General features: G+C 47.3%; 1 protein-coding gene and 1 long non-coding RNA gene across 7 annotated transcripts; one reads left to right on the plus strand and one right to left on the minus strand.

Annotated features, from left to right (window-relative positions):
• The first annotated feature begins 3,717 nt into the window (after nt 1–3,717).
• LOC310910436 lies at nt 3,718–9,355 on the plus strand. 4 transcript variants are annotated; one of them, XR_014590347.1, is made up of 3 exons: nt 3,718–4,024; nt 4,433–4,618; nt 5,008–9,355. It is a non-coding gene; the product is annotated as an uncharacterized lncRNA (long non-coding RNA). The 4 variants fall into 4 exon arrangements; XR_014590348.1 differs by having other exon boundaries at nt 3,718–4,010; XR_014590349.1 differs by having other exon boundaries at nt 3,718–4,000.
• Nucleotides 9,356–13,922: 4,567 nt separating this feature from the next.
• CCDC198 (coiled-coil domain containing 198) lies at nt 13,923–23,476 on the minus strand. 3 transcript variants are annotated; one of them, XM_083863120.1, is made up of 6 exons: nt 23,187–23,476; nt 20,090–20,171; nt 17,056–17,142; nt 15,924–16,022; nt 15,385–15,550; nt 13,923–14,706 (listed from the first exon to the last, which is right to left on the minus strand). In XM_083863120.1, the coding sequence occupies exons 1-6, from the start codon at nt 23,417–23,419 to the stop codon at nt 14,462–14,464; spliced, it is 912 nt and encodes a 303-aa protein (XP_083719246.1). In that variant the 5' UTR covers nt 23,420–23,476; the 3' UTR covers nt 13,923–14,461. The 3 variants fall into 3 exon arrangements, with proteins under 3 accessions (XP_083719246.1, XP_083719247.1, XP_083719248.1); XM_083863121.1 differs by having other exon boundaries at nt 20,095–20,171; nt 23,187–23,475; XM_083863122.1 differs by lacking the exon at nt 15,924–16,022 and having other exon boundaries at nt 20,095–20,171; nt 23,187–23,475.
• Between the last annotated feature and the right edge of the window lie 298 nt (nt 23,477–23,774).

The raw sequence follows: 23,774 nt of genomic DNA on the forward strand, positions 1-23,774 counted from the left end.
GATGCTGTTACTCTAATGAATGAGTCTCCAGCTGTTCAGCCCTTGCAGGTGACTGGAATACGAGGCCTCCAGGTGGGAGACACACATTTAAATTCCACCTCTGCATTCACCACAAGTTCCATCCTGGATTTAAGAAATTATCACAATCAAACCTGAGCCCTGAGAGCATCAGCAGAAAAAATGTCCTAAACAGCTTCTTAACTTTTCTGAGAGGTGTTTTTCCTATTTTCTGCACTAGCTGTTGCCTTGATTTGGGGCATTTCCTTTAAAGAAAAAAAAAAAGCAAAAGCAAGACAGGAAAATTACTTTCTGCTAAAGTGAATACTTCTCTCCAGGCGCCAAAGACTGAGAGAAGGTGACAAAGAGGAGACAGTGGCTAAAGATTGAATACAGGAGCTTCGTAATAACTGGTTCCTACTTTTTATCTGTAACAAGATGCCACCTGCTGCTCCTCTCTTTTTTTGTTTGTAAAATACAAGTTAAGAAGAAGGTTGAAAAAGTAGGTGACCAAGCAGCTTTGCTAAAGTAAGGAAGATTTATGCAAAGCTGAAGTTATTAATTATATAGAATAATAATATTATAGACTTGTAGAATAACCTGAGTTGGAAGGGACCGATAAAGATCAGAGTTGCTCAGCTCCTGGGAAAGATTATTATATTATATTAATTATTTTATTTTATTTTATTTTATTTTAGCTTTGCAATCCCCTTACAGACAGTACCCTGCAAATCCCTGCCCTGTCCATGTGAACACACTCCTTTCCATGAGTAATTTAGAACACACAGTTAATTGAATACTCTCATGCTGCCATGGCTCCCTCCCGAGGGATGGGAAAGGCTCTTAGTCTAAATCAAAATTAGTCTTTAATATCAGCAAGAACAAACAAAGGAGCCCTCAGAGTTGGATGCATTTGATGAAAGGGTTGATGTGTCACTCCTGAATTGGGCTAAGTGTGCTCCAACCCCATTGACTCCGAGCAGGAGACTTTGCTGGAGGAGATAATTATATAAAGAAGAAAACCAGCTGCTCTTCAGACAAATTAAGGATGTCCTTCTCCCTCATTTCTCCTCTCTATACTGATCTAGGAGTCCTGCAGCTCTCCAGGAATGAAAAGAAGTTTCAGGTTCAGCCCTAATGAAGGGCTTGAACCACCCGTGGCTCCTGCTGCTGGTCAGTGATAGAATTCACCAGAAAATGGAATAATTTTTTTTCTCTCTTTTCCACCCATTTTTTTACTCAGGTGACTTGATCCAAAAACCTTTTGGTGTCCTTGGGTCTGAAGTCACTCCTGTGGCTGGCACAGGGCTGTGTTTCTTGCAGCAATAAACTGAGCGTGTTAGGGATGAGTGAGCTGGGCTGCCTGAAAATGTAAACAGCCCCAGAAAGTAAATAAATTGGGAAGTGGTTCAAGCCACAAATGGCAGTCGGAGCCTTTTCCTGCAAATAGAAGAGATTTTTATCTCACTATCTGAAAGTGACATTCAAAGAATTGCTCTCTTGGGACTGGAAAAGTAGTTCTTCATTACAGGAAAGAGGCCTGGATATGATTAAAAAGCAAAAATGTTCTCCTTGGGGTTCAGGGTTTTTTTGTTTGTTTTATTGAAGGGAAATTGAAAATCTGGTGATCTCCGGGCAGTCAGTGAAGCAGAGATTACTCCAATGGCTCCATTTATAAACTGACAAATGGAATATGGGGCAGACATTTACAGAGGTGCTGCCTTGCATTAGGCTCTATAATATCTCAGTATTCTCAGTCCTTTGCACTGTGTCAAAATAGGCCAAAAATTTATTGAATTTATTGAAATGTCAAAATTCAGTGTTCTGGTTCTGTCCGTGTGGAAATAACTTTTATATCTCTCCCAACAGGAGTTTTGTAGTTCTCTGTGAGATTTGTTTTGCAGTTTACTGCGTGTTCTTGGAAAGTCCTTTGGAAGAAGTGCTCTAGGAAAACTTTCAGCCTCAAAATCCCAGGAACATTTTGAACCTACAGAAAGAGCCCTTTTTTTCTCACAGATCCTGCGAGTGACTTCTGGTTTTTTTCCTCAGCAGCTGAAGGGCTTAATCCAAGCATGGAAATAAAAATCAAATTCCGGAAAAACATTTTTTAAAATATCTTCTAAATGATCTTTTGCCAGCTTGATCCCTCTTCCCCTCCCTGCTTGAGCTCTGCAAACTTTTAGTTTCAAGCTGTTCTAACACTCCAAGGACAGATTACTGTGGGTGAGTTTTCCGTGGTAAATAGTTTCCAGGGGGACTTAGATTCCTTTAAACTGCAAATTTCTGCTCCTTGAAATGCAAAGATAATTTTCTGGGGTTTCTTTTGGTTGTATCCAGCCCCAAAACTCCTTTCTATCAGGGTGCATTGGATGCATTGTCAGTCAGCATTGGGCAAACTGGCTCAGGACAGGTTGGGGAGGAGCTGCAGCCCTCAGAGGGAGGAAAAAGGGGAAACTGAGGCAGGAGAGGCTGGGTTTGCTGGAATCCTTTGGATTCATGAATTCTGGAAATCAGAACTGCTGCTTCTTCAGAGGCAAGTGCTGTCATCATGCCTTGGAGTACATGGATTGTCCAAACCTCGTAGAGATGGGAGGCTTGGGATGTGCTGGAGGGGTGTCCTTAGGAAATCTGCTCATCCTCCATGCTTTTCTTCCCTCTGGCCTGAACAAGCATTATCCTGCTTAAAACACTGGATCATGTGGCAGGGGAAAGGCACAAAAAAGGGCAAAGCAGGGATTTGGTTTGGGAGTTACCATTTGTCAGGACTTGGTTGTTACAGGAGCCTGATGTCGTGGACTTGAGCCAAAGCAGTTTTTGCTGGGGACTTTCTGCAGGCACAGGGATTAATCCTTAAAGCTGGTCCTGACACAGGACAGGGCCTCTGACTCCTGTGGCTCAGGTGAGGCTCGAGGCTTAGACCTCCTCGCTTCACCAAACAAAAACTGAATATTTCCTTAAAATTAGGACTTGAGGGGGAGATGGTGAACCACAGTAGGTTACAGCTGACAAAACAGTAATAAACCACCTCCTGAAACAGCAGCTACACCAGAAGCTGTCTCATCTCTCTGAATCCTCTCTGGAATGAGGCAACAGCTTTAACTGGCACTTCCAAATCCCTGCTGCCCATCCTGGTTGTCACCCTGCCTTGGGACTCTCCTTCTCCAGCAGTGAGAGCAGAATGACCCCCTGGCCATGAAACTACAGCCACAGTCATATCCCCGTGTATCCTGGACATTTCCCACTTTTCTGCTTGTTTACCAGGCAGAATTTCACCCCTTTGCCAGCAGACAGTGAAGGCATTGATGTGGATGCAGGGCTGGGGGCTTTGACTCCTCCTGGTCTCATCTCTCAGGTCACAAAGGACAGGACAAGAGGAAACAGCCCCAAGTTGTGCCAAGGGAGGTTTGGGTTGGATACGGGTGAGAAGCTCTTCACTGAAAAGATTCTCAAGCCCAGGGCAGTGATGGAGTCCCCATCCCTGGAGGGATTTCAAAGCCATGTGGATGTGGCACTTGGGGACATGGGTTTGTGGTGGCCTTGGCAGTGCTGGGGGAATGAAGAACATAATTCTCCACATTGTTGCCTGAATACATGGTATTCACTCAAAAATCTCAAGATACAGACTCTGTACAAAGGATTTGTCTTTTCAAGAGAAACGTTTCATCCAGAGCAGCCACTTTTCACTCCATGTGACCACCTGGGCACCTTTGGAATGGAAGTCAAAGTTTACAGCAAGACCTTTCTCCTTCTGAAACATTCTGTAAAGCTTCCAGCTGCTTTCCCAGTCCTCTGGCTCCTACAGCTGTGCCCCACAGTGCTCTTTATGTGGCTCAACAAGTATTACTAGGCTGCTTCCTGAAGATCTGGAGTATCTGCATCGCATCTGGATTCTGCCAGGAGCTGCTCCACCACTGCCTGGGCCATCCCACTCCTCTGTGCTGGGTGAATAATCTGCAACAGCAGCAGCTCGGGCTTGCTGATAAGAGCTTTACATAGAAATGAGGCAAGACGAGGTTGGGATGCACAGGTCTAATCTCTCCACTTGGTTTTTAATAGGAAATATGGGGGGTGAAGCAGGGAGGTAAGGCTGGGTTCATGGGGGAAGCAGTGCCACAGGTTAGAGGGCACAGATCTCTCAGATTTTTATGTGCTTTACACACTTGGGGTAAACCAAGCCTGGTGAAACAGATTCTTCCTTGATAGTAAGTGCCTCAAAGAGGGTGGGGTAACAGAGGTGTGGAGAAAAGGGGTGAGGCCTGGGGAGGGATAAGAAGAGAGGAAAATGCCAGGGATGGGAAATCAGAGATGTGGAGCTGGTGAATTGTCCCCAGTGTCTCCTGCATGCATGGAGACAGGCACTCTGAGGGGCTGGGAGGGGGATTTCACAGGTAATTTGGGACTGCAAAGCATAATAACAATGTGATGCCTCCTGCAGAGGGATCAGGAGGGTCTGCCCTGAAAGAGCAGCACCTCGTTCAGCTGAGGAATTCTGTGTGGCCAAAAGGAGGCACCTGAACAGCTTGAGAGGTGGTGAAAAAAATGAACTCCTGGTGCAGAATGGGCTACCAGAGCCTACAGAAAGACAGAAACAGGGTGGAAGAGCAGCCCTGTCTGCAGCCAGGTGTGTGCCTTCCTCTGAGAAGATTGTGTCTCTCACAAAAACATTCGTCTGGTGCTTTATTTGTGCCAGGGTGATACACTGAGCCAGCTCCCAGAAAGGTTCAGCTAGCAGAGGAAAAGCTGGGAACAAGAGCAAGGAAAGAAGACCCTGGTGGTATTTTGGCTGTGAGAGCAGCTCAGCCACCATAAGTGACCTCCTCCAGCTCCCAGCTGAACTCTGACAGCGCTGGCCATCCTCCCTGTGTGTTCCCCCATGGAGGAGCTTCCAACTCAGTTATAAAATAACCCAGATTGAACCCTGCACTTGTGTCCATCTCCCCCAGGAGCACAATCCTCTGCCCTTCAGCCTCTGCCTTCCCAGCCCCCTCTGATTAATTTTTCTCCCTCCAGGCTGGTGTGGCAGCGAGGGCTCTCCCAGAGGAGCAGAGGGACTCCTCCAGAAGCTGCTCCCAACTTGTGTGTTCACCACACCCCTGACATGCATGTGGATTTTCTCCTCATCCAGGAGTGCTCAGCAGAGAGCTGAGCCTCCACTGGGATGGTGTAAGCAGGCAGATAAATGTTTTCATGTTTAAGAGCAGGGAATTAATCACATCTGCCAAATCTGTCTTGGTAAACAAGCTTAAGCTTTACCTGGGAAACCTGAAATGATAAATCCCACTTTTCCATTTGGAAACTCCATTGTTTTCTTTCAGTTAAGCTTTCTATGTCCTTTTGGGGTTGTTGCCTGTTTCTGGCCAGGCACTGAGAGGAGAACAATGAATGAAAATTTGTGCAAAATCCTTTTCTCTGGGGGCTGGAGGTGTGGGCTGCATCACTCTGAGCCACCTATGGCCACTGTGAAGGACATCAGGGAGATGGATGCTCAGGGATCCCTCAGAGCCTTCACCATGGCCACAGCTTTACCTCATCAGCTTCATCCTGAAACTGAGCCCCAGTCCATGTAACTCTCTGAAAAAAACACTGTGGGGAGAGATGCATTGGCTGTAAGGGACCCTGAGGCTGCAATCTGTACACCCTTAGGGAAAGTTTCACTGCAACACAAGGTGTGGCACGTTAGGGACCTGCTCAGGGCTGATAATGTCACCTCAGGGGATGGGAAGAAACCCCAGGCTGTTCTCTCAAACCAGGCTCTGCTCTCCCATCCCCAGCACATTTAACCCCACATCTCTCTGGGATGAAAGGCTGGGTTTCATGTCAACAAGGCTTTAATCGTGCAGGGAATGTGCTGCTTCTCCAGGTGTTGGTTTACTGCCTGTCCTCTACAAGCAGGGACATCTCCTCAAGGTCAGGGGCTTCCTGTGCATTTATTGGGTCACCAAAGTAACTCCTTCCTTCTCCTGGCAGCAGGAAGGTTGTGATGCTTTCTGTGCTGCGAGAGAAACCATCAGCAGAAAACCTGAGCTGATGTTCTGTTCACATGTTTGGAGGTGGTTTTGCTTTGATTTTTTTTATTTTATTTTTTTTTTTTCTGTCTGAGGTCTTTCTTTGTCTTTTTATTTTTTTTTTTTCTTTTCTTTTTTTAAAATCATTTTTCTTGGGCTCTTTGAAATGTGCCAAGCGGATGATTAATTGCAGGAAGCATCCAGCCTCCTCCAGGGCGTGATTTGCGTGTTAATCAGTGAAATCAGCACCGCTGAATCCTGTTACACCTGGACATCAAAGCCATTAGGGAAGGGATGGAAGAGGATAGCCACGGGCCTGGGAGCTGGGGCTGGCTCCAGGCAGCCCCCAGGGGAAGGATCTGTTTTACACCAGACTCATCGCTGTGCTCCATCAGGGGAATCTGCACACGGCTGCCAAAATCTGACACCCGAAGGGAGGTGACTTCAGGGAAAACGTTGCCCTAAAAGCATTTCATTATTTCTCCTGACAGAAGCTGTGTGATGGCAAGTGCTTTTTGGGATGTTGAGCCAAGTTTTGCGATGCTCTCGCAGATTCTGCAAAACCTTGGTGTCAGAACCTTCAAAAACAGCCCTTAGTGACCATCATTCCCTTGGACCCCAAAGGCAAAGGAACACAGGATTGTTTGGGTTGAAAGGGACATTAAAGATCATCTCATTCCAAACCCTTGCCATGGGGACACTTCCCACTATCCCAGGTTGCTCCAAGTCCATCCAGCCTGGCCTTGGACACTTCCAGGGATCCAGGGGCAGCCACAGCTTCTCTGGGTACCCTGTGCCAGGGCCTCACTGCCCTCACAGGGAACAATTCCTTCCCAATATCCCATCTAATTCTGCCCTCTTACAATAGGAAGCCATTCCCTGTGTCCTGTCCCTCCATCCCTTGTCCCCAGTCCCTCTCCAGCTCTCCTGGAGCCCCTTTAGGCCCTGGCAGGGGCTCTGAGCTCTCCCTGGAGCTTCTCCTCTCCAGTGAACACCCCCAGCTCTTCCAGCCTGGCTCCAGAGCAGAGGGGCTCCAGTGACTTCACTCTATAGAAGAAATAGGAAAGGTGGCCACAGGCAGGTGTTATTTTCCTGAAGCTTGGACATATCTGGGCTAAGAGCAGAGATTTTCTGTGGAGGTTTTTGTTCTCACAGATTCACTCCCTGCTCCAGATCTCAGTGCCCCTCTCCAATTCCTGGTACGAGCACAAAGCCAGGTCTCATTATGCTTAACTAGAACATCAGGTACAGAATCCAAGTACTCAAAAGCTGGGAAATGAAGAGGTAAGGACTTGCTCATTTTAACTATTTCCACATCCATGTAACCACTTATGTGACTTTTCTTGCTGAGGGAAAAAAAAAAAGCCTTTCCCCTCTCTGCAGCTGCCCAATTCCAGCTCAGATATTTCTCTGTATTTTTGTTGGGTTTTTAAAAAACTTTTTAGTGTTTTGTAATATTTTTTTTTCCTTCTTACACAGATGAAGACTGGACTCCTGTAATTTAAACACCTGGAGCAGAAAACTCACCAGTGAGTTGCGTCCAAAGAGGAAAAAATTAGGACTAATCTTGTGTTATGTGCAGCTTAATATCTCTGTTCCCATGGTAGGAGAGGATTCCAGGGATGGGGCAACCACAGCTCCTCTGGGCAGGGTCTCACCACCCTCACAGAGAAGAATTTCTTCTTAATATCCCATATAAACCTGCCCTGTGTCAATTTAAAGCCATTTCCCCTTGCCCTGTCCCTCCAGACCCTCGTCAAAAGTTCCCCCTCACTCTTCTCAGGGCCCTTTAGGTTATGGAAGGTGCTTTAGCCCAACTGTGGATTCACTCCCAGATTTTTTTCTGACAGTTTGCTGAGAGCACCAACAGGACTTTAATTCCCCAGCACACTCTTTCTCCAGGAGATGGATAATTTTGTTTATGCCTAAAACCATCACTGGATATAAATGAGGCTTAGGCAGGCTGGGGATGGTTTTTTCTCCCAGGAACAAGTGGCAGGACAAGAGGAAATCACCTCAAGTTGCACCAGGGGAGGTTCAATAGGAGGATATTAGGATAAATTGAAATGAAAGTGGAAAGCAAAGGTCGCTGCAGAGAAAAGGTCTTCTCTTATTTTTGTTTTCTTTTCCTTTTTTTCCTGCTCTAGCATGGTATTTTCTGCCCTGTTTCTGCCACATTTTTGTGATTAATTTTAGTAATATCTTGCCAGATCATTGTTAGAAATCATCTTTCCAAAAATAGCAGCAATAACTTGTTGTGGCTGAAATGTGGGATCTCAATAAATGGAAACCAGAGAAAAATCCCAAACCAAAGCCCTGCTCTTAATCTCAGTGGCTTTCTGTTCGTTTTTTAAGAGTGGGAGATTCTCAGGGAAAAGCAGAATTTCTAAAATATATTTTGCAAAGACCTACAGACACATTTTGCAGAAAATCAAGTGTCTTATTTAATCAATCCCCATCCCAGGGCAGCAGCAATGGCCTCACAGTCCCTGTGTAGTGCAATGGAGCCAAATGAAGCTTCAGAACCTTTTTCCTTATAAGAAAACTGCAAGAAAAAAAAAATCAGCTCCAGCCACTCTCAAAGGCATCTTTGTGTGGCAAAAAGCTGTATTTTTAGGTCAGCTTGGCTAAACTGAAGGGGGTGGTTTGTGTGCTAAGTAGAAGTAATGCCTGGTTTTTAAGCTCAGCCTGAATTTGTGGAAGTCCTAAGCCTTGCTGGTTGTTTTGGGTGTTGTTTGGAACTGGGATCCAGTGGCCACCAGTGAGAGAAAACTGCTCTGTGCTCAGTATTTAATTAAAAGTGAGTGTCTGCAAGGGGTGACTGCAAAACTGCTCCTTTGTGGCCCTCTTTTCTCAGGGAACTGTGGTTATTTAACATTTTAATACAGTAAAATTAACAATTTTGGGTGTTAAATCGTGGCTGCACGGAGCAGCAGTTAATGCCAGGGTGGGGATCAGCAGAACAGGGAAATTTGGGGCTGGATCAGGAACACAGAGCAGGATTTGCTCTGCCCCATCCCCAAGGGGAGAGTCAGCATTGATGGGAATGAACAAAATGGATGGAGCAAAGGGTGGGAGAAGCTTTGGGCAGATGGAGGATCTCCCAGGACTGACACAGGTATCTCCTCTGGGGACACTTTGTCAAAGCTCATGTCACAAAATCCCAGAACCCCAAAATGGTTTGGGTTGGAAGGGACCTTAAAAATCATCTTTATTTCCAACCCCCTCCCACAGGCAGGGACATCTCCCACTAAATCAGGTTGCTCCAAGCCCCATCCAATTCAGGCAAGGAATTTAGGGGGAGAAAAAAAAACAAAAAAAAAAAAAAAAAACAAAAAAAAAAAAAAAACAAACCAACTAATAGATGAACTGAGGCAAGATAGAAGGGGGAGAAAGCAAGGCTTGGTTTTGCCAGCAGGAAAAATGATTTCTCACACTTTCCTCTTCTCTGGAATAATGAAACAAGGTGCTCAAAGGCTGAGACAAAGAGGGAATTAGAGCCAAGACCAATCAAATATTGAGCCTAAGGACTTGTAGCTGTGTCAGTGGGGGGTTATGTTGGATATTGGGAAAAAATTCTTCCCCCAGAGGGTGCTGGGCACTGCCCAGGCTCCCCAGGGAATGGGCACAGCCCTGAGGCTGCCAGAGCTCCAGGAGTGTTTGGACAATGTTCTCAGGGACAAGGTGGGATTATTGGGGTGTCTGCAGGGCCAGGAGTTGGATTTGATGATGCTTGTGAGTCCCTTCCAGCCCAGGATGTTACAGGATCCTGTGGGATAAGTGTTGCTCTCCTGACAGTGCTCCAAGTGTCCCCTTCACTCCTGGATTTATTTTCAGCCAGAGCCAGGGCAGGACTGAGCCTTCCTGCAGGAATTCGCTGTTCCCACAACGTGTCAGTAGGTGGCAAAAAAGCTACAACCCTTGTGCTAAGCAAGAAATAAAGGTTTTTTCCTACCTCTGTCAAGAGCGGGAGGGATCTGTGGGCAGCCCTGTGGCATCAGTGGAGATGGATTTTGTTCCCACTGGGAGAGAGATCCCTGCACCAGCACTGGAGAGACATCTCAGAATGCAGTACCAGGACCAGGTAAAGAGGCTCAGAGACAAACAGGAGCTGCCTCCTTCTCTTAATTCATCAGAGGACCCTTGTGCCATTGCTTGACCTGACTTGGGGATTATTTAAAGAAATCTGGAAACTGTGAGAATGTGGGAAAACAGCAGTTTTGGGGCTGTGCTGTCTCAGAGCAGCCCGAGGATCACCTGGTGAGGCAAACAAGAACCTGCCACGCTTGGTATTTTTTCTTTTTTTTTTTTTTTCAAGCTGATGATAAGACTTTAATCCTGGTGTACAGCCTGAAACGGAGCTGCTCAAGTCACTGTTCTCGGGGGCTTTTCTCTGCAGCTTTGTGTAAGGAGATTGGAACAATCCCAGCCTGTCACCTCCCAGAGAGGCAGGGCAGATAAAGGGGTTTATAAGGTTGCTGGGTGCACCCCAGTGGCTCAGTGATGGGGTTTTCCCTGATTTTGGATGCCTATGTGCGTGGGGAAGGAGGATGTTGTATGATGGTGAAGAACTCACATTCCTGGGGAGGTGAAATGCTCTGAGCACCAGGTGGGGCTGAGCCCAGGGAGGTTAGAAAATCCCATTAATCCAGACTAGGCAGTGAGACCCAGTTACAGTGTGGCTTTGTTCAGCTTTATTTACCTAACACCTCTCTTTGCTAAGTGTAATTAATTTTTTTTTTCTCAAGATCAGTACCAGAGGTGTTACAGCAACCCCGGCTCATTTTTTAAATACAGCAGCACTGCTCATTGACATTTCCTCTTATAAATTGTACATTTAATTGCTAATGATTGTGCCAGGCTGGTGCTAACTTCAGGCTGAGCATGATCATCAAAATTATCATTTTGATTTAACATTTCAGCAAAACCAGCTCAGTTAATCCTGAGCTGGAGGAACTTGACTTGCTCTGGCCACGTTTGTACCAACAAAAACATCCTATAACCATTTCCTGGGGAGATCAAATGTGCTTTGGGGCAGGGATCTATCTGACCTACATCTCCTGGGCTGTACCATTTGCTGCTGTCCATACCCACCTCATTAACTGTAAAATCTCCATTCTTTGCTGTTTTGATGAAATATGATAATCTGAATTGTCTGAAAGTGCTGAATCTGGCCTGAGCAGTTTCTGCCCCAGCACATCTCCTGTGTGGAGACCAGCAGGAAGGGTCCAGCCTTCCCTTAAAGCTTTGGGCAGTGTGGGATTAACCACAGAAACACATTTTTAGCCCAGGGAGGCACAGGGTACTGAGGGGCTCTGCTAAACACAGGCTCTGGTTTCTGTAGGGTTGGATCTGTGTGTGCTCAGATCATCTTTGGTGGGTGGCAAGTTTTGTCCTCTCTAGAGCTGCCTGCAATGGCTCAGCCTTCAAATGATTCCAGCTTCTGGAACTGAAAGCTTCTCTCTAAAGCCCTCAGTGCTGAACACACATTGTGGGAGCTTCATTGGGCTTGGTTTTGGGGTTTTTTTTCCCACCCCATCTTCTGCAGTTTGTAGAAAAGTCTGTTTCACCTTCAGTAATGAAGAAAATGTTTTCATTTCCAGTGTCTGGATGGATGTTAGAAAACAGAGGATGAGATGCCACCTGCCTCTCTACAGGTTGTGATAAATTAAGACAATCAAGAACAGTCAAACAGTCCTTGAGCACCAGAAGGATTTCACAGACCCACAGAATGGTTTGGGTTGGAAGGGACCCTAAAGACCATCCAGTCCCATCCCCTTCCTTGGGCAGGGACACCTTCCACTGTCCCAGGCTGCTCCAAGCCCCATCCAACCTGGCCTTGGACACTTCCAGGGATCCAGGAGCAGCCACAGCTTCTCTGGGCACCCTGTGCCAGGGTCTCCCCACCCTCAGAGTCAGGAATTCTTCCCAATATCCCATCTCACCTGCCCTCTGGCAGTGGGAAGCCATTCCCTCTGGGATGGGAGCAGATTTGCTGATTTTATCACTTCTGTAACAGCAAATTTTGCACGCTATAGTTGATAAATTAATGCTCAGAGTCTTCTCTGCACAGTCTCTGATATGGATTGAGTGGTCCACAGACACTCCTCCGTGGGCAGCTCTTCCTCAAGGCTGACAACACTATTATTGGAAAACTTATCAGCTCTGTCTGAGATAAATTGCATTTCCACCAATTATAGCTTAATTGTTGACAGATGGGAACACAGAAGGGAGATGTGTCACATCATTAAGAGAACAGGTGTATAGACAAGTGCCAGATTAATTGTTCCAGCCCATTAAATCATTGACCTTTTCAGCACACCCTCCATACTGAGACTGAAGTTCTCACGATATTTGCAGCTCACACAGGATGACTGTGTTCATCACCCAAGCTCTTGAGGCATTTTTAAAACACACAGACTCCAGACATGGACTCATTAGCCATGAGCAGCTCTCCTTCTCATTAAAATGATTCCTCCTCTTCTTCCTTCCCTGTGCTGGGGTTTGTTTTTATATTTTTTTCTGGTGAAATCCCACATGGTGTGTGGGCTTTTTCCAAAGTGCAATTTTCCCCAAGGAGCATGTAGACATTCTGTAATGGGCCATGCATTTAGAGATGTCAAAAGCAGGTGAAATCAGGACAGAGCAGCTCAGTCTGGGCATCTTGGCTGGAGGCCCCAGATTGATTTGGGGCTTTGACTGTAATTTCCAGCTCTTGCTCTGCCTGGGATTTTCCATGAAGATAAATTCTGGTGAGTCAGCCATGGGTGTCTCGTTCCCTTAAATAAGTGTAAAAATGTGTCTCCTGCTCTTTTCCTGGCTGTGTAAATCAGGAATGTGAGGGTGCAGTGCAGACACACCACAACAGCTTTGTGGGAAGGGAGCACAGCTTTGGGACACTGATGCAGGACAAGCTTCATCTGTCCCCACCTGCCCAAGCCCTGCTGGTCCTGGGTGACTGAGAACTGACTCCAGATCTTCTTGTTCTGGGTGTCCTGGCTTGAAAAGCCAAAGGATCAGGTTTTCCAGCTGAAAGTGGCTGGGATGATAACAATATTTGTTACACCTGGAGTCCCTGCCCTGCAGCAAGGAGCTGATCTAAAGATGTTTTGTCCCCTGGTAGTTCTAGAAAGACCAAGTGGGAAGGGAGAGAGACAAGCAGGAGACACAAGAAGGAGTTAATGTCCCTTGTCAGCTCTTTGTCAGCAGCTTCAAACAGAGGCAAAACTGATGCTGGCAATCAGACCTGTCTGTTCCCCAGGGCTGATGGTGAAATCTCTCCCTGCCTTGTGTTTCACCAGTCCCCCACTTGTCCAATTTGCCACAATAAAATATCTGTGTGATATTCAACTGAAATCTCCTTTTATGTAAGTGCTTTGAATCCTCAGATCTGGTGACTTTTGTGGACCTCCAGGGACAAGCAGACAGGAGACAGCAGAATTGGGTGAAGTTCCCTCTCAGGTAACAAATTATTTTATAAGGAAAATGAGATAATTTAATTAAAAAATACATTTTATGTGAGATGGAAACTGCAAGAGCGTTTTTGATAGATCAGATACCTTCATATAATCATCTTTTCCAATATACTTGGAAATGTCAGATTGCAACAGGGAAGCTTGTTCAAATTCCTATTGGTGCTGCAGCCCTGACCAGCATCCCAGGGAGAGTGTCTGCAGGAGAAGATGGAGATTTCTCCCTTCCCATCATTCACTCCCCAGCACTGAACCCTGAACAGGGGAAAAAAAGTGAACCAAAGCCAAATTTTTCAGATTATATATAAATCTGGAGGTTATTTCTGAAGAAAGTACATGTATTTCTATGCCCAGGACAGGGAAGGAGAGGAAATTAAAACAAAAAAAACCAAAACAAATCCTAAAAACCAACTAACCAAACAAAAAAACCCCTACAAAAGTCAAAGAGGAATTTTAGAAATGCCAAAAAAATTTAATTTAAAGACTTTCTCAATGAATCATTTTACCTCACAATTTGAACTGAGCTTTGTGGTTTAGAAAAGGTTAATCCCAATTTAAACAGGAAGATTGAGTAACTCAAAGGCAAGTGAAACATTTCATTTCAGTTGAAATTTAATATTTGGGGTTAACCCAGAATTTCCCCAAGCTTCCATTCAGATGGATTTTTTTATGCCAACCCCCTCCTCCTCTCTCCACCCCCATTTCACTGTTGCTCCATCCAAGACTTTCTTCCCCAGATATTTTGATTCAGCCACACGACCCAGAGGGTTTTTATTCACCCCACATCAGTGAGCTCCTCGTTTCCAGATGTCTTTCCATACTCACAGAAATTCCACTTACAGCCAGCGCTGTCTCCAACCTCAGCCCCTCCATCTGGGAGGATTCCAGCCCCTCCATCTGGGAGGATTCCAGCCCATCCATCTGGGGAGGATCTCAGCCCCTCCAGAGCTGGGGCTTGTCCCTTTGGCACACCCCAAAGAAATACCACTAGAAATCCCTGTCAAAGAAGTCATCAAAGAGGGAAACTCTCTCTGTCTTGGTCCTCACCAGGGTGGGTTTACGGTGACTTTTCTCTTCCCTCTCCCACTCCTCTGACCCTGTGCTGGAGGAGTCCCAGAACAGATCCCTGGCCTGTGGCTCCCTGCAGAACCACAGGTCCACCTTCCCCTTCCTGTCTGGAGAGAGTTCAGCCCTGTCAGGCTGCCTGGGGAGTCCTCCACTCCACGTGTTTCCTAGGGGAGAGAAAAAAATAAAATAAAATATCTTGGTTTTGCAGAGCTGCTCAGTCACTTGGAGTGGAGCTGGAGATGGCTCTGGACAGCTGGAGGAAAGGAAAATCCAAAGACCAGAGGCCATGTCTGGGGCAGGGTGACACACTCAGGATTGTATTTGGTGAAATTATAGACTCTGGCAATATGGCTTTATCCCCCAGGGCGAGAGAGCTGAGCTGAAAAACCACGAGGGAATAAGAAGCCAAGTTTGTTCCCCTTCTTCCTGGTGAAAGTTCACCCTCAGGTAAGTTTTTCACTGATTTAAGCACTTTTAGCCTCGGTGATGCATTCCCAGCCTGGGCCAAAGCCTGTCACGAGCAGGCAAAGCAGGACAGGGCTCATGCCTTGGACAGGTCAGGGTGAAGAGTTGGCTGAGATTCCACTTTGCTTCCCTCTTCTATAGGGACAGTGGAAAAAAAACACCCTACACCTAAAAAATGTGAGTGTCCCATTTACCCCAGAGCTCCCTGAAGCATTCCAATGCTTTGTCCTACAAATATTGGCCTCTTCCCCCCTGAACCTGCTTCTTATCACTGCAGGAGGTGGAGCAGTGGAAGCATCTTCCATGGGGAAACTTCTCTGCTGACATTTAGGAGGGCTGGGGAGTTTTGCATTGCCTTGGAAAATTACTCCACTTACCAGGGTCGTCCTCAGGAAAACTCTGATTGTGCTCAGCAGGGATGAGGTCTGGGCTTCTGGTGCTGTCACCTCCCTGGGGAGTGTCAGGGACATCCTTGGGGCTGAATTCCTTGATTTTTTGCTTGTTGATTTTTGCCTCCCTGTGGAGATTCCGCTTCAGCTCCGCCTGGGTTTGTAAATGAGTGAACACGTTTTAATAGCTCGACGTGGCACAGCATTCCAGGGCTGGCCCTGGAAATAACTGCACAGAGGAGTAGTTTAACCCAAGCAAAGGGAATTTACCAGGCTGTGTGTGCATGACAGAACACGACTGGGACAGGGATTTTTTGGTTTCTCTGTGAGTCATGGCCAAATGAGGGCAAAGAGTTGGAAAAATCACAGGTAATTACTGATCACAGGAGCCCTGGGGAGGCTCCCCACCAACCCTCTGCCTCAGACTCAGGGAAAGCTTCCTTTCACCTTCCCAGCAAGAGGTCTGAAGCCTCCTGGTCCATGGGAGAGACACCCCCATCCCCTCCCCAAATCCACCTTGGCACTACCTCTCGTCTCTTGCGGGTCAAGTCCAGCATCTGAAGCTTGTGCAGGTGCTGCCTCCTGCCAGGGAGAGGATACAGGCTTTGCCCTCTCTTCTCCAGCACCTAGGAGGTGTTTAAGGATGCAAATAAATACACCTGCACTTTGTGAACTTTCTGAAAGAGAAAGGAAGAGCCACCAGCTGACAACCCCCTCGGGTGCTCCCAGATAAAGGCAGTGAGCATCTCCCTGTGTTGCCAACTTGCAAATTCGTCACAGATTTTCACTGAGCTTGCAGTTTATCCCACAGCTCTGGGGCAGGAGGAGAAAAAAAAAACTTCATTAAAACAATGTATTTGTGCTTCTGCCCCCTGAGGTGTTACTGCCTTGAGTTGGTTCTCCAAGATAATCTCATGATCCAAAGGGGAGAACAGCTTTTGCATGTTTGGGGCTGCAGGGGGTGTTTATGGCATGGAGTGTTTGCAGCCTTTAAATCAGACTTGGGGAATTGTTAAGGTTGGAAAAGGTGTCTAAAGTCCTCGAGTCCAACTGTTTCCCCAGCACTGCCAAGGCCACCACTGACCCATGTCCCCAAGTGCCACATCCACGTGTCTTTGAAATCCCTCTGGGGATGGGGACACCTCCACTGCACTGGGCAGTCTCTTCTAATGCCTGATGATGCTTTCAGTGAAGGAGTTTTCCCTAAAATCCAATCTAAACCTCTCCTGGCACAAGTTGAGGCCACTTCCTCTCGTCCTGTCCCTTGTTCCTTGGGAGCAGAGCCTGAGCCCCACCTGGTCCCAAACTCCAGTCAGGGAGAGTGAGAAGGTCTCTCCTTTCTCCCCACCACGTGCAAGTGAAGGGTGATTTAAAAATGTGCCTCTCATACTTCCAGCCTCTAAAATATTTAATATCCTGGCTCAGGAGGTCCATCTCATGCAGGGAACTGTCATGCTGGAGATCAGGAAGCTTTTCCCTTGTTTTGGACCCTCTCACCCACACACCAGAATTTCAGCTCAGTGTCCTGGGCTCAGCCAGGGACAGGAGCACAGCCAGGGGTTAAACACCAACTTCTGCCCTTCAGGGAACCCAAAGTGTGAGGGAGAGGAACCTGCAGCCAGGAATGGCTTGTGGAAGGGCAGGAACTCAAGTGCTTACCTTTGGCTTTGGGCTTGCAGCCACTTCTCGCTGACTCCAGGGCTTTGCAGGAGTGATTGCTTGTGAAGGGATGGCAGGTTCAAGCCTCTGCAAGTCCAATACTTATAATATTTAGCATTGCTCATTCCACAGGATCATAAAACCGGATATGAAACCACCTTGACATTTTTCCAGCTCCAGTTTTGGCCCAGCTGCTTGGGATACAGGAAGGAGTTTGGCATCTCAGGGAGATGAGCATCATTTGGTCCTTCAGGAGTGGGGAAAAACTGGGGACATCTTTTGCATTACAGCACGAGCAGCAAAGCCCAAGTTTGGCAGCAATTCCATCCCTGCAGGGATTTCTCTTTGAGCCCCAACAGTGCCCAAAGCTCCATCCAAGACCAGAGTGAAGCCAAACCACGGCTCAGATTGCTTCATGGCAAGGTGGAGCCTGCAGAGGTGTCATAATTCAATCTCAAGAATCCTATCAGGTCATCAAAGGGCAGATCCCAGTTAGAGGAGACCTAGAGCACCATCCCCTCTGTCCAGCCAGTCTCTGCACTGGTCTAAATAAACCACTCTCTGCAAAACTGTGCATGGTACAAAGTTCCTTTTCTGGTGGCTGGTGCAAATAGGCAGAGACTTGCTCCACAGGCTGCTCTGAGCATGGATTTTTATCTTAAGGAGAAAAGTTGCTTCCTTAAATCATGCCAAGCTCTGAGGTGTTGCTGGGTCATTCAATGGCTTGATATCCACAGAATCACTAAGGTTAGAAAAGATCCCTCAGATCACCAAGCCCAATCATTAAACCAGCACTGCCAGGTCCATGATTAAACCATGTCCCCAAGTGCCACATCTACACAATTTTTGGACACTTCCAGGGTTTTGAACACTTCTAAAGTTCCCTTCTAGGAGGGGAGCTCAGTGCTCCTTTTAATGTAAAAATTAAAGGGGAAAAGGGGACATCATCATCTGTAAGACCTGATTTATACTTTATTTGGGACACCATTAACTCCTTGATTACAAACAAGTGTCCAATAACTGGGGGCACATCTCTGACTGTCTGCACTGAATTCTGGCATTTTCAATCCATGCAGGAGGAAAAATCAGTGTCACGTAAAGGGAGAAATCTCCACTAGTCTCAAACGCCAAATCCTCATCTCTTAGCATCAAACAAACCCCACAAAACTAAATATGAAACTGAAAAATGGCACTAGATGGCAGCATGTGACACCACAAGCTGTTGGTCCAGGCTGGCATCACTCTGGGAAGACACTGAGGCCACCAGCACTGGGGGGGATGAAGGAAAAAATCCTCCCACATCCCTCAGCTCAACACCCTGCCCTGCTGGAGAAGCCAAGCTTCAGGATTTTGGGTAAATCTCTGTCCCAGGCTGGAAAATTCCCTTTTCCCTTTAGTTTTTGCGAACATTACAAGTGTTTGTCTGGAAATACCCCGTGATAAAAATCCTCTAAAAGTCCTTGAGAAGGCCACATCACCCTGCTCCACTGCCTTTGGGAATATTCCCAAAGGAAAAAGGCTTTTCCTGGAGCTGTGCAAACTCCCTGAGAGCAACAGCAGCAGGACAGGGGAGGATTAACAGAGTCTTTGTCCTGAAATGAGTGTTAACAATGTCTCCATAATGCACAAGTACAGCCATGATGGAAATAAGATCATAATCACAGCAAGGGAGTCTCAAGCAGAGAATCTTCACTCCGGTGGGTTTGCTGTTCACAGAGTCATGGAAAACCTGCAATTTTTGGGTAGGGAGGGACTTTAAAGACCAACCCGCCCTGTCAGAGGGAAGTTTTCATTAGACCACGTTGCTCCAGGTGGATTGAGGTTGGATATTAGGAAGAAATGCCCATGAATGAAGGATGGATTAGAGCTGTGGCCTCACCCGGGCCAAGTAAAGGGGGAGAAATAAAGATCTGAAGATATTTCTGAGCTTTAGTTACATAAGGGTAGCCCTGGTGTGGACAAAGAGGAGACAGTGGCTGAAGATTGAATACAGGAGCTTAATAATAACTGATTCCTACTTTTTATCTGTAAAAAGATGCCACCTGTTGCTTCCCTTTTTTTTTGTTTGTAAAATACCAGTTAAGGAGAAGGTTGAAAAAGTAGGTGACCGAGCAGCTTTGCTAAAGTAAGAAAGATTTATGCAAAGCTGAAGTTATTACTTATATATAATAATAATATTATAGACTTGTAGAATAACCTGAGGTGGAAGGGACCCATAAAAACCATAGTTGCCCAGCTCCCGGAAAAGATTATTCTATTCTATTCTATTCTATTCTATTCTATTCTATTCTATTCTATTCTATTCTATTCCATTCCATTCCATTCCATTCCATTCCATTCCATTCCATTAATTATTTTATTTATTTTAATTTATTTTAGCCTTGCAATCCCCTTCCAGATAGTACCCTGAAAATCCCTGCCCTGTCCAAGTGAACACACTCCTTTCCATGAGTAATTTAGAACACACAGTTAATTAAATACTCTGGTGTTGCCAGGGTGTGGAGGAAAATCTTGACTGTTGGGTCAGGTAGAATCATGGGGTCTGGGCCTTGGGGAGGAATGGATCTGGGAAGTGCAGGATGGGGAAACTGAGGGAGTTTGGGCAGGCACAGAGCATGAACAGCAATTCCTGAAAGGCAGAACAGCTGCTGTGCCTCCCACTCTCCCCTAGAGCACAGCATGTCTGTCTGCTTTACCTCCTCTGCCCTTGGCCTGAAGAGCCAAAACCAGCTCCACATGATCCAAATTGGACCCTTGGCCACCCTGGCCCCATGGGGACAGCAGGATTTGGCTGCAGGAGCCCAGACATCCCAAAGGACAGTGGGACATCCCACACTGGGACACGTGTCCTCGTTGGGTGTCTCCAGAGCACACAAGGTTGTCCTCACTCCAAAGCAGGACTTTCCCCTGGTGTTGCTGTAGGGTGTTTGCCTTCCCCACCGTGGTGCTGTGCCATGTGTCCCTGTCCCCACAGAGCCCACAGAGCCCAGGGGAGGCTCAGCCAGAGCAGCTCCCAGGGAGGTCCCACACTCGCCTTACTTGGGGCCTTCGGGGTGGGTGCTGCTTGATGATGCTGGTCCCATCCTTTCCTGGCAAGGTGTTCCAAGAGAGGGGCCCTGAAAGGTTAAAGAAATGGATAGTTAATTCATGGTGGTCATCAGCTGCTTAGGTGCACCCAGGAACAGCTTTGTGCCCCTTTTTTCAGTTGTCATGTCCCTGTCTGTGTGTTCCAGTAACACATAAAGTATTCTGTTGGCTGCAGGAGTAAAGTGGGTGTAGCTGTGCCTGTGATGTCCAACAAATACCTCTCCAGCTTCCCCCCACAACCACTCATGCCCCTAAATATGACCATCATCATCCTTGTGTCTCCTGTGGCCTCTCCCAGCCCCTGGGATTGGGGTGGTCAAGGGACTCCTCTCCTCCCATGCCCTGTCACCATCAGCTGCCCAAGAAATCCCTGATCTCTGCTGCCTTCCCACTGTTAAAGTCAGGCCCAGGGAGCAGTTTGGGTATTTCCCTGCTGCTGCTCAGCCCCTGAGACTTGATTATTGTGATTTTTTTGGTGGGACTGAGCAATACCTCTGCTGATTTACTGCCTGTGGCAGGAGTGAGAGGGCTGTGCTCAGGGGAGTGCTGCACTCCCAGGCCCTGGAAATCCCAAAAGAACCTGTCACATACCACTGATCTCCTGTTAGTTATTAAAGCAGAGCTTCCTCCAAGGCCTGGACAAGATCCAGGCTCGGGTCTGCTCTGTGCTGGTGCTCTCAGGTGGACACCACTGCCCCTTTTGTTCTTTTCTGGCACAAATAAATACTTGCGTGTGCAGGAAGTATTTCTTTCACACAACAGTTCATGTGTTTATCCCACCTGTTTACCCCAAAAGACTGTCCTGGTGTGTTCAAATGACATTTTATATGGATTTAGGTGAGGTGTGGCTGAGCAGCTCCTCAGGAGGTAACAGGGGAGGAGAGTTGGGGATAAAGTGCAGGAAGAACATTACAGCTGATGCCAAATTTAATAATCTTATCTAACGAGAAAAGTGGCATTTTGGAGTCAGTTTATGGGGACTTCCTTGAACCTCATGGAATTTCACCAGGCTGGGCTCTTGGAGGAGAGAGAGACAACAGTCACAGAATCATGGAATGGTTTGGGCTGGAAGTGACCCTAACGATCTTTATTTTTCCACCCCCTGCCATGGGCAGGGTCACTTTCCACTATCCCACGTTGCTCCAAGCTCCATCCTTGGAACACTTGGACACTTCCAGGGATCCAGGGGCAGCCACAGCTTCTCTGGGAACCCTGTGCCAGGGCCTCCCCTCCCTCACAGGGAGGAATTTCTTCCTCCTGTGAGAATTCTGGGATGTGGGAGGTGGTGACTCCATCAGGTAAATGTTTGCTGGGCCCTGCAGAGCCCTGGCAATGTTTAACCACCGAGTGAAGAAGCTGTGGCTGCTCCACACATGCGGGAATGGGAGCCTGAAGGGAAAATTTCCAGCACAGGAGGCTCCTCTGGAATCAAACCTCATCTGCAGGGAACAAGGTGGTGAAATAGCAGCTTGCTGGAGAAAAAAAAGGGGTTATGGAGTATTGCCTCTATCTGCAGGCTGGTGAGTGTGTAGGGAATTTCTGGGGGGAAAGGGAAAGGGAAGGAGGTGGCCCATGGAGATGGGAACAGGGACACAGCACAGGGAAGTGGCTGTGCCTTAGGAGAAGCTTGTCCTGGTGCAGGATACAGCTTTGAGGAAGTTATTTCTCCCTTATGGGGTTTGATGGTATCTGCTGTGTGTGTTTGGGGTTGTTTTTAATTTTTCCCTCCCATCCTTTCCATGGATGTGGCTTGTAGGACATTTGCCCTTGTCTTCTGCAGGCACAGAATACAGATACAGTCTCCAGGTCTGCTCTCTCCAAGCCCCATCCTTTTGACTCCTGTTCTCCTGTTTTTCACCCTGACACTTCAGCAGCAGCAGATCCTCCCCTCTGGGGGAATCTGGATTTAAAATAAGCCAAGCTGAACCCTCGTAAACCAAATAAAACCTATTCTCTTGGAGGCTTTGCTTATTTAGACAGCAGCTCCAGCTAATACTTTACTCAAGTCCTCCTGAGCATAACTTTTCTTGTTTCTGAAAATGGAAAGTGATGGAAGATTACATTTATTACATTTTTTATAAAATACACTTCTCTTTTTTTTTAACAAGCATTTTTTAAATGCCCAGTGATAATTTTCCAGAACAGGAACATTTAGTTGTTCTTGCTCTCATGGAGTACTTAAAACCTGCTCTTCTACAGCAAGACCTGATCTGTATTCTCCCCCAAACCTCAGTTCTGGGAATGTCACTGCTATCACCCCAGAGGTTTATTTGCTTTCACTGCTTCCTGATGAATGATCCTGGAGGAAACATCCAGCCTCTGGTGAAGCTTAACACTGCTTGGTGTGGGTCAGAAATTGATTTTTGGGAATGAAAAAACAGGGAGGGGGATGCTGGGGGTGCAGATCCTCCTCCCTCTGTCTCGCCCTTCCTCACACCCCATTGGTTTTCATGGATGTTTCTCCCTGCAGCATCCAGCTCCTGGTGGAGAGCTGCACATCCTCTTGCAGATGGATGCAAACCTCTGGGAAGGCTTTGGGTGTGGATGGAGTTTAGAGGCTGTGGGGAGAGGCTGCCTGTAGGGAAGCACACACTCAGCCAGGCTCTCTGCCTTCCTCTGCTCCTGGCTCAGGAAATTTGGCATTAATCCCAATGCTGAGTTTTACCTGCCCAGAATCTGACTCTGACTGGGGCAGTGATGTGCCTGACAGGGGCAGGTGAGCAGGACAGGGCTGTGATGGGGGTCACAGGGTAGACAAGGGTTTGCCTGGACACAGGTGGGTGCCAGGGTGATGCTGGAGTGTGACTGATGAGAGCAAGGAGCTGGGATCTGGGCTCTGCTGAGTGAAACCCTTCCCAACACAGTGGGAGGGAGAAAATAAATGAGTTTTCCCAAAGCTAAAGCATCCTGGAAATAGCAAAAATGGCCACAAAGCTGCTGGTGCAGAACAGCACACTCCTAACACCCACCCCACACCTCAGCCAGCAAACCCACAGTCCCAGTGAGCCCCAGGCTCACAAAATTCCCAATTTCCCAGCCCTCACCTGCAGAGGCTCTCCCGTACCAGGTCTCCCGCAGAGGTGGAAGCTCCAGGTGGAAGATGGGCTTTCCCCAGGGCTGTCCTGGCTCTCCTGGGAGCCCGTGCAGGGCAGTCAGAGCGGGCACATCCCCCTGGCCGGGCACTGGGGCCACCCTGGTCACCTTGGGGTGTGCCTTGGAGGGGCCCAGACCCATCCTGCAGAGCCAGGGCTCTGAGGGGAGCAGGAAAACCCCTCATTCACTGTCCTCCCTGTGCATGGAGAGGGATCTTTGTGAGCTCTGCCAGCTCTCACAGACCTCCTTCCCAGCCTGGTTAAACATTGACCCATCCCCAGCCATTCCCCTGCAGGGATGGGAGGTGGATGCTGCTGACAGAGGAGGGGAAAGCAGATTGGGAGCCACTGCCAAGCCCTGGAGAAGGTTTGTTTTTACCTCCAAGTAAAAACATTCCGATTATCTGATTTAAAAAACAAACTGATTTTCTACCAACTGGCCTGCAGGTATTTCTTCAAGCAGGTCTTTTGCTAAGTCTTCAGGTTTTGGAAGGAAATTCAATCCCTGGAGCACTAGAAGGGTTAAAGTGTCTCCCATCC

Source organism: Zosterops lateralis, assembly GCF_965231275.1.
Source record: "Zosterops lateralis genome assembly, chromosome: 6".
In the NCBI taxonomy this organism is placed as follows: domain Eukaryota; kingdom Metazoa; phylum Chordata; class Aves; order Passeriformes; family Zosteropidae; genus Zosterops; species Zosterops lateralis.

What these genes read in the sequence shown, in the direction of transcription:
- CCDC198 (XM_083863120.1), bottom strand. Translation starts at nt 23,419, where the DNA reads ATGAGGGGTTTTCCTGCTCCCCTCAGAGCCCTGGCTCTGCAGGATGGG. An exon ending in CCCCGAAGGCCCCAAGTAAG is followed by an intron (nt 17,143 to 20,089) that starts GCGAGTGTGGGA and finishes TTGGACTTGCAG; the next exon opens with AGGCTTGAACCTGCCATCCC. An exon ending in TGACCCGCAAGAGACGAGAG is followed by an intron (nt 15,551 to 15,923) that starts GTAGTGCCAAGG and finishes TTACAAACCCAG; the next exon opens with GCGGAGCTGAAGCGGAATCT.